This window comes from Trachypithecus francoisi, unplaced genomic scaffold, assembly GCF_009764315.1.
Source record: "Trachypithecus francoisi isolate TF-2019V2 unplaced genomic scaffold, Tfra_2.0 Lachesis_group0, whole genome shotgun sequence".
NCBI lineage: Eukaryota > Metazoa > Chordata > Mammalia > Primates > Cercopithecidae > Trachypithecus > Trachypithecus francoisi.
In genome coordinates this window covers 41,850,219-41,860,099 of record NW_022681453.1, presented here as the reverse complement: position 1 = coordinate 41,860,099, position 9,881 = coordinate 41,850,219, and the positions used below count along the sequence as shown (strand labels likewise).

Below are 9,881 nucleotides of genomic sequence, written 5' to 3'. Positions count from 1 at the left end.
CATTGGGGAGAATCCTGGACACAGCATCCAACGTTCTGACTCAGCATGAACTAGTAAGGTCCTCTCATGAGGTCTGAGGCTGTAGGGAGGGAGATGATCTTACTTTCAGTCCTGCCAACTTCACAGGACTATGATGAGAGAACTGTTGAGAGGTATCTTCATTTAAGCCATGCAACAGACAGTAGTCACTCAATAAGTGCAGGCTTTGAGGATGCAGTAATAGCAAAACACTGCACACAGTGGGAAACAAAACAGCAATTAAGCCAGCGGTCACTTCCCCGCAAACGTTGGCCATTTGAGTTCTTTCTCCATAATACTTGCCATATGCCCCTATGACCTGAACTGTCATTTACTTAATATTGTCAATGGACTTTTTAAAGAGCGAAAGGATTAATTTTAAGAGGAAACTTCATATTACTTCCGTGACGGGAAGGCTGGTGTCATCTGACACAAACTGGAAAAATACACACTATTAAAACGTAACAATGTAATGAATTTCCAGTTAGCTATTATTGCCTGATAAAGGCTCGGAGCCTGAGGCTGGCCTTTTCTTTCACAGGCAAGAGTAGCAAGTGATGAAATTGTGTTAAAGACATTCCATGGGGAAGCCAAGCTTTCCCTCTGTGAGATTTATTATTTCATGCCAGATCTGAATACTTCCAAACTCACTCTCTTTCCACCAGGCATTCTTTGGGAAACCTAAACATTAGAGAAGTGAAGTTCTCTGACCCCATCGCCTGCTTCTTTTAGCTGCTTACACATGAAAGGAGCCAATCCATGTATCTGTCCTTCCATTTTCTGCTTCATTCTAATCTTGTCCCACCCTAAATATTTTTCCACAGGTCAACGGCAAAGACTTGTCCAGAGCAACTCATGACCAGGCTGTGGAAGCTTTCAAGACAGCCAAGGAGCCCATAGTGGTGCAGGTGTTGAGAAGAACACCAAGGACCAAAATGTTTACGCCTCCGTCAGAGTCGCAGCTGGTGGACACGGGAACCCAAACTGACATCACCTTTGAACATATCATGGCCCTCACTAAGATGTCCTCCCCCAGCCCGCCCGTGCTGGATCCCTATCTCTTGCCAGAGGAGTAAGTAACCTAATCTTGAACCCCTAACGCGTTAAGTAAAGAAGTATTTCCAAGTTGTTTTTTTGCTCTTCCATGTGGCAAAAAAAAATTAATGCACCCTATAATTTTCCTCCAAGTTGCCCGTATTTAATTTTATTGTTTATAGAGGCAATAAATCGAATCCTGCTCAAAACCGCTCTGACATATTAATTACTTTATTATAACCCTGGAGCGGACTTATTCAAATTATATCCTAAGAACAGAATTACTTACAAATGTTGTAAAAGTTGTTTCAGAATAAAATTTAATCACCCCAAATGGTAATTTGAAGATCCTGCAGTTATTACTAGAGGGAATGCTGATCATTCTTTTAAATAGACAACAAAGTAAGTTGTGTGTGTCAAGAGAGCCCTGGAGGTTGTGCCTTCTGCTTTCTTGGGTCTCATTTCAAGCCTGGATCCATGTAAGAAGCCCGCACATGCCTCATCTAAGTACTGCATCAACCAATTAAATAACAGCTGCAACTCAGCACGCCACATGGATTTCTTTACACATACCTCTTCTCCCAACTTATTTCTGCCAGCAACAAAATTCCTTCAGAGGCTTCAAGTCAGACAAACCTGATGCTCAAAGTGATTTCTAGTTGTGGAACTTGGGTAACCTACTTTGTTTTGTGGGGCTGTATTTTTCCTATATTAAAATGGGGATAACAGTATCAATCTCTTATGATCGTTGAAGGATTAAATGAAACAGTATGTGGGAAGTGCCCACGGGGCATATGGTAAGCACTTGGTAAATGATAGCAGTGATCCCCGTTAATTTAGTGGGTGACGTAAAATATTCAGGAAAAAATGAAGAGCAAGACACTTTCTGTGATAGACTGCTGGCCTCCAAGGCGTCCAGTTCGACATAGCTTTTAACATAGCTTTTCGTGTGTGACTTCGCACATCTGAGGACACAGCCTCTCCAGCTGATGGTAGGGTCGCCCCTGTGTTTTCCCATCTCAGCTCCATCTCAGATCAGATCATTTATTTCAAAGGGCATTTTCACCACTTACAGGAAAATCCACTGGGTAATACCTGTTGGATTCCTGGTAGTAAGTCAGTAGCTGGAGTGAGCACTTGTTTCCTGTGGTTCTGTCAAGGTCCAAATAAAGGCTTGCCCTTCATTCCTTGGTTTTAGTGGCTAGCTGTCACTGGAACCCAGGGCTAATTCCCTAGGCTTGACAGAGTAGGTTTGGCGGCAGCTGGTAGCGTAAAGACAGAGGACAGGGCATCCGTCTCACATTCATTCAGTGTGCACATGTGCAAAGCACTATTATCTCCTTTATTTCTCATGACTGTCCGTTTATACAGATGAGGAACTGCAAACTCACCAGGTTCCACTGAGCTGATGGAAAGGCAGGTCAGTCAGACCCCGACTCCCAGCTCTGAACCACAGTACCCTGTAGTGGCCCATTCGATCCTCTGGAACAACTGGCTGATTCACTGAGTATGATTATCCAAACCATTTATCTGACGTTATAGACCAAACTGCCTCACATTATTGATGAGGCCTTTAAGGCTACTTCTGACTCTCAAATGTTGACCTGTCACAGTGACGGGCCTTTTAGAAGCTAAACCTGTAATTTCCTCTTAAGTCTAGTTAACATGACATGACTTATCCCCTGGAGGCAACTTGAGAAATGTCAGAAGAGTCCAGAGGTCAGGCCTCTTCAAGTTCTGGCTAGGTCAGACAACAGCAAGAGCACGCATCGGGACTGAATGGGGAATGTTAAGTTGATGCGTGAAAGCCCAGACCTTCCAACAGTATCCTCAGTACTAAAAGCCCTTTAAGTGCAGGCAGTATATTTGCCTGATGGGTCCAGAAAATTGAAAGCCAGCCCTTGTTTGAATGGCCACTCATGTCTGATCTGTTGTTTCAAAACTAAGTGCCTGGCAGGGAAGACTAGGTCCCATTGATTGCTGTGTGCTATGACCTTTGAGAACGTGAAGGTTTGGGTCCCCAGCCAACAATCAGAGGCTGAAGCTTTGCATCTGGCACCGTGGACTGTTAAGTTCCTTTCAAAGCCACTGATCGAGTATGTTATGACTCCCACTGCCTTTGCTCCTTGAGGTTCCTTTAATGACGCTTCCAAAGATGTCATGAGTTCTGTGGATTGTGTTTTGCATATGTTGTCCTAGGGAAACACAAGCTTCCAGTCTCCTAGCAGAATGAATATGTGTATGTACTCATTATATGTAAACATATACACACATATGCATTTATGCCTACATGTTTGCACATACGTTTCAACCATGCAAGTGCATACTGCATTGTGATATCAAACATATTTTTGTGGGTAACATTAAAAAAGACACTGTAACAGCGCAAGAGTTTCAGTCTCAGCCTTTTGAACTGGTGTCAGAGGCCAGCACATATCTTAGACTGTGACTGTTGCCTGGGCTCGAGCCTAGTTTTCTGCAGAGATAAAATCTAACAATGAAGCAATAAGCAGTAAAATACTGTCCAGTTTCCTGCGTACAGATGGAGTTAGAAATTAGTCACGTTGAATCACATGACTGGCAGGTTCCGGGATGGGCTCTGCAAACCACAAAGTCCATCAGGCTGGTACTTTGCATCTTAAGTCCTTCAGGAGGAAATGGACTAAAGGCAAATGGTAAAATTAGGATGATGGAGGTCCTGACTGTGCTGAGAGCTCCATCCAGAGGGAAGTGAGTCATGAAAGGGCCCACACCCTGGGAACTGTTACTGTGCCACTGGCCTGACAATGGGTGTAAGAGAAACAGATCCTGACACTGGAAACAGGGCTGTAATGATGTTGCATCTCTTTTCAGGCATCCCTCAGCCCATGAATACTACGATCCAAATGACTACATTGGAGACATCCATCAGGAGATGGACAGGGAGGAGCTGGAGCTGGAGGTATGAAGAACATCCTTGTCTCATTTTAGGAGTCATTATTAAGAACACAGAATGCCTAGTAAGTTCTCTATAAACATAAATTAGTTTACAGATGCCAGTGAAAAAATAACAAAAGCAGAACCAGTTTTACTCATGCCCTTTGAAAGGCACAACTGAGATTCTTCTTCCCTCCCGGGAAACAGAGCTTAATAATCAAGTCCCAAAAGCAGAAATGTAAGGTTTTTTTTTTTATTTGAATCACTTAAAAGATAGGACAGTAAATCCTGTTGTCAACCTTTGAATCCACATAATCCATACATTCTTGTAACTAACATAAGCCTCCTCACCTTCCTCCTTTTTATGTCATCACCACTCTTTACTCAAAGGCAGATGGCTCAAGAGTAGGTGGATAAATTACTTTAGTGAATGCTAGCCTGCCCTAACAAAAGGGTTTGTTCACTGCTTCACTTGCTTCAAGCTTGCTAACATTGATATAGAAGAAATTAAACAAATCCGTAACTCTTCTTAAGTGTTGCTTGAGGCCACACAGGAGTAAAGATTCAAGATGCTACATAATGTCTAGTGGGTCTTTGTTAAGGTTTAAAATATTTAGAGGACACCAGGTTGCCAACAGAGTTCTACTTCCCATTTTCCTTTTAATAAGGGTGATAGAAAATACAGGAAACACTAACTTGTATAATATATTTATATTTTGGGGGAAACACTTGTATATTTCAATGGGGTTTCAAAAAATATTAAGAGCATTTTTGAAAGCTGATCTTACGGAATAAAGTAAAAAGACACCTGATGTTGACGGGCAAGCCCTTGGGTACCATCAAAAGGTCACCTAGGAAAAAAAAATCGAACATTTTATCCAATTTCATGGCTAACTGTTGTGTAATCTATGCTGTCCTACCAATACTTCTGAAGCTGAACTGTTTAGTGGCAGTAGGTTCTGTGCAAGGACAGAAGCAGTCGAATAGTAGAAAACAGCTGTGTTCCTCTACTTAAAGTTACCAAGAGTTCTTATTCCAAAACAGAAGTTACAAATCAATAAATGTGGGCAAACGATGACTTAACTGACGGTTAGCCAGATACAGTCAAATCAAAGGATTTGTCGCCAGTGGCATGACTGACTCAATGCAAGTTTTTAAAACTTTAAAATTTTCCCTAAATGCACCTGTTCGAAACAGGAATGGCCACTGTAAAAAGTTGACTGTTTCTGCTTGCTGTCAACCACTTACCGAAGCGCTTGCCGTTTAACGATTGCTCCAGGAAATGAAGTTTTGTCATTTTCAAAAATCAGGATTCTGCCTCTTATTTAGTGTCCTTTCACCCCAGCTTCAGGGATGTTTGGTGAAGCAGCCATGACTCCTTCAGGACACTGTTCCTTAATTTGTTAATGTATGTTCCTTCCAAAGGGGGTTCATAAGGAAATACATTTGAGAAATGCCAGATTGAAGAAAACTAAACAGATTTCTTGGAGGACTTCTGAGAATCTTGACTATCTAACTGGCATTGGTAAATCCCCTGGGGGAGTGGGCAGAATTTCCCCCACCTCTCTGGCCAAGTACCTGTTTATATTTCCTCAGTCTACAGTTCTCTGGAACACTGCTGGAGAAACACTGCTCTCCAAACAGAGGGCTATTTCATCATCTTTATGGGACGACACTGCTTTTTGATGATGTCATTGTGGCAAAGTAGAGTTCTTTTAAAAAGCTGTCAAGTGTTTCCGAAGCTAGAGTTATGAAGTAGTAGAGACTTTGCAGTCTTTGGTATTTAGTTAAACTTGACTTTATAGCAGTGGGTTCTTTAGCTCTTTTTTTAGTTTCTAATACCTTTGAGAATCTGATGGAACCTACAGCCCCTCTCTGGAAAAACTCTCCTGCCTGCAAGAGCTTACATATGGTTTCAGGAGATTCACTGAGCCCCCACAGTATCTGGCCAATTTGGGCCATTCTCTCTTACAGTTTTTTGTTATATCTGAATATCACCAGAACTCTTATGTGCTTTCTGTTTCTCTTTAACTCGACTCAACTTATTTAAACTATGGTAATTTTATTTTAAAGGAAATGCTATACCACTGCCTCAAGCAGAAAGTCAGCATCCATTGTCTTAAATAGAAAATCCCATACAATTAAAGACAGTGGACACAAGCCAGTGTTATTAAATCCTGGTGCTCAATAAGGGTGCCTGCTGAGGGTTGGGAGCCTGGGGCCACTACATCCTGCCTTTTCTCTAAGGAGATTAGCTAGTATTCAAGAAGTGTTAAGACTAGCCTGGGCCGGGCGCGGTGGCTCAAGCCTGTAATCCCAGCACTTTGGGAGGCCGAGACAGGCGGATCACAAGGTCAGGAGATCGAGACCATCCTGGCGAACACAGTGAAACCCCGTCTCTACTAAAAATACAAAAAACTAGCCGGGCGAGGTGGCGGGCGCCTGTAGTCCCAGCTACTTGGGAGGCTGAGGCAGGAGAATGGCTTAAACCCGGGAGGCGGAGCTTGCAGTGAGCTGAGATCCGGCCACTGCACTCCAGCCTGGGCGACAGAGCAAGACTCCGCCTCAAAAAAAAAAAAAAAAAAAAAAAAAAAAGACTAGCCTGAACTGAGTCTTTCTCCCCAAAGCCTGAAGCACCTGAGAGCATCCTGCCTTTAAAGCATGAAGGAGCCACTCAGAAACTGTTCCCTAGAACCCTGTTGTTTAAAGTGTGGTAGGAGGACCAGCAGCCTGGCTGGTCAAAGTAGAGTTCTCACCTAGGAGATGTGGGAACTGCAGAAACTTGGCCCCCCAGATCTTCAGAATCAGAATCTGCACTTTAACAAGGTCCCTAGGTACCTCGGTGCCCGTTACCCTGACCTACAGGCCACAGGCCCAGATAAAGAAGCCCAAGCTATCATTTCCTCTTGTTCTCTTGAGTCACGCCAGTGAGGCTTTGGTGGTACCTTTCACTCACTGCAGTGTAGAGATGTGCCCCCGAGTCACGAATATTGCCCACACTGTCCACGCAGAGTAAAATTATCAGGGCCTAGGAATGACTGAACCCCTCGTAGGCATGTGACACTGTATTCCTAAGACTGCTTCTCTCTTTTCATGAATAAAAGCAGACATAATGCAGGTGTTTAGAAAACTAGCCTGGGATTAATATTTTAAGCTAGACCTTGGATGTCATCAGACTTTATATTCATGTTTATTTTCAATTCTGTTCATTTTACTGAGTATCTCTTACATTAAATACACTGGCCCTAGAAATGCAAAATCAGGAAGTCACCACTCTGCCTGCCTGTAAGGAGCTCACAAGCCATTAGGGACCGTTAGACATTAGCTTTTCATTTCTTCTTAAACAACCAGAATAGGGGCATTCTCCATCTCTAGTCCCTTTGAACAGTTACCATGGAGTACTGAGTCCATAGCAGCCAGGAAGTCTTGCTTTATTTAACATTTGGTCTTTTGTCCACAGCAACTCAGATGTCACCAGGTCATTTCTGTTACCTAAGTACCTTCTCATAAAACGAACCTGGCAATTTCGGACAGGTGTTGTCCTCAGTTCTGTGGTGGTGATGGCTCAGGCCTCCTAGGCTAGGAACGCATCAGCTGAGGCCTACTGCAGCCACTCACCCAAAGGGTCTCTCCACTAGAGAACAGTAGCCGTGCCTCCAGCATTGCTGTTTCAGAGGTGTGTCTCTGAAAGGGCTTCTGGTCAGTCCATTCGAGAAGGTTAATTAATAAACCCCACATGCTGAGAAGTGAGTTTCCTAAAGTGGGCCCAGTTTCCAGGGAGACTGGCATGTGCCTGTCATCCCTGCTTCTACGTGAGATTTCTTAGAACAGTCGCAGTCTGCCTTCTAGATTCCATCCTGTTTTGTTCTAACTGTTGGGTTCAATTTTAGAAAAATCAGGCTGTTATATTTAAGGGGCCAATCTCAACAGACCACTTATCTAAATTGAATTGGACTAAAGTCAGCACCTTCCAAAGAACAACTAGTTCCATGGATGTTATATACGAGGAAAATATGTATGAGTGTGTTGAGATTTTATTAAAGCAAATGCACAGAGAAAAACAGATGTTCTGGCCAGACACGGTGGCTCACGCCTGTAATCCCAGCACTTTGGGAGGCCAAGGTGGGTGGATCACAAAGTCAGGAGTTCGAGACCAGCCTGGCCAACATGGTGAAACCCCGTCTCTACTAAAAATACAAAAATTAGCCAGGCATGGTGGCATGCACCTGTAATCCCAGCTACTTGGGAGGCTGAGGCAGGAGAATTGCTTAAACCCAGGAGGTGGAGGTTGCAGTGAGCCAAGATTGTGCCACTGCACTCCAGCCTGGGCAACAAAGCAAGACTCTGTCTCAGAAAAGAAAAAGAAAGAAAAGAAAAACAGATGTTCTCCCTTTTAAAGTACACAAAATGATCATATTTAGGTAAGTGTCAAATCCCCGTTATTATGAGACTGCTTAGAGTTAAAGGGATTACACCCAAGTGTACCCTAGGGTTGAGCAGACAAATAATTACCCATAAATTTTCAGGCACTGAACACCTGCTCTACATCTTCCTGTAGGCAATTAAGAAAGAAAATACATGCCCAAAGAAGGCTTTTTCTTTTGTCTGTTGTTTTAATTTCCCAGGTGATTCATCAGAAGCATCCTATGTAGGCTGTGAAACTGCTGTCACCTGTATTGTGTTCTCATGATGTAATTCTGAGACCAGAAAGGAAAGGAAAGCTACAATTTCAATAGGAGACTAAAATGCTCTCCAAACCTGGTTTTATAGAGGAAGCTAAGTATATCAGAAGGGAACCAGGATTGACCTGGAGATTATGCAGGATGCCCCAGCCAGTCTAGAATTTTTTCTTTAGCCTTTGAGGCACAGGACAAGGAAGAGATCCTTAGGGAACCTTTCCTGGTCAGCCCCATCCTGGATTGAATTGGCTTCATTACGTTTCCTGTGTAATCAGGGTGTTTGCCACTTTCTGTACTATGCCTTCTAACAGCCTACGTGGCAGTGCCCCAGATCTTTACATGCCTCAATCTTTTCTCCAAATGTCACCTCTCCAGAGGAGCTTCCCTGGCTACTCTCTGAAGCACCCCTATGCCACCAGTACCATTATTTACTTTTTTTTTTTTTTTGAGACCGTGTCTTGCTCTGTCACCCAGGCTGGAGTGCAGTGGTGCAGTCTTGGCTCACCACAGTCTCTGCCTCCTAGGTTCCAGCAATTCACCTGCCTCAGCTTCCCAAATAGCTGGGAATACAGGCATGTGCCACCACACCTGGCTAATTTTTGTATTTTTAGTAGAGACAGGGTTTCACCTTATCGGCCAGGCTGGTCTCAAACTCCTGACCCTCAAGTGATCGGCCTGCGTTGGCCTCCCAAAGTGTTGGGATTACAGGTATAAGCCACCGCACCCAGCCCATTATTTACTTCTTATCTGTCGTCCCCACTAGAATACAAGCTCCCTGAGAGCTAGGCTCTTGTCTAACTCATTTACCATATATTCCTTTTGCCCAGACCATGTCTGGCATATAGTAGGCACCCGGAAATGTTTTTTGAATGAAGGAATAAAATGCCTTGTTACCCTGTCTCAAACATAAGGTCCTTGAGGGAAAATGCAGTCTTTAGAGATATTTCTATATCCCACATAACACCATGGAAACTGTTGAGATAAATGTGCACAGCAACCTGGACCAATGAGTTGAAGAGTTATGCTTTAGTGGCCAGTCTTCCTGGAGGTGGATAAAGCATTGAAATGAGTCTTTGAGATCCCCTTTGATTAAAGTAGCTGATGCTGAAACAGAGAGTTTGAATCAACAAGGTGGAATGGCCCTCTTAAAACTCTTAATTGGAATATCGTTTCAATTTCATCTGAAAGGTCAGGCTTAGCTGTTCGTTTTTATCAACAGTCCATCTAGACCAG

At 43.4% G+C, this 9,881-nt stretch overlaps 1 protein-coding gene across 4 annotated transcripts in view; it reads left to right on the top strand.

Annotated features, from left to right (window-relative positions):
* Positions 1–9,881, top strand: part of PDZRN3 (PDZ domain containing ring finger 3) — a 241,667-nt gene that overhangs the window by 217,858 nt on the left and 13,928 nt on the right. For all 4 annotated transcript variants that reach the window (XM_033210470.1, XM_033210473.1, XM_033210472.1 and 1 more), the window contains 2 exons: positions 843–1,090; positions 3,907–3,994. In XM_033210470.1, the coding sequence (XP_033066361.1) occupies positions 843–1,090; positions 3,907–3,994 (336 nt within the window). The remainder of the gene's footprint in view (positions 1–842; positions 1,091–3,906; positions 3,995–9,881) is intronic.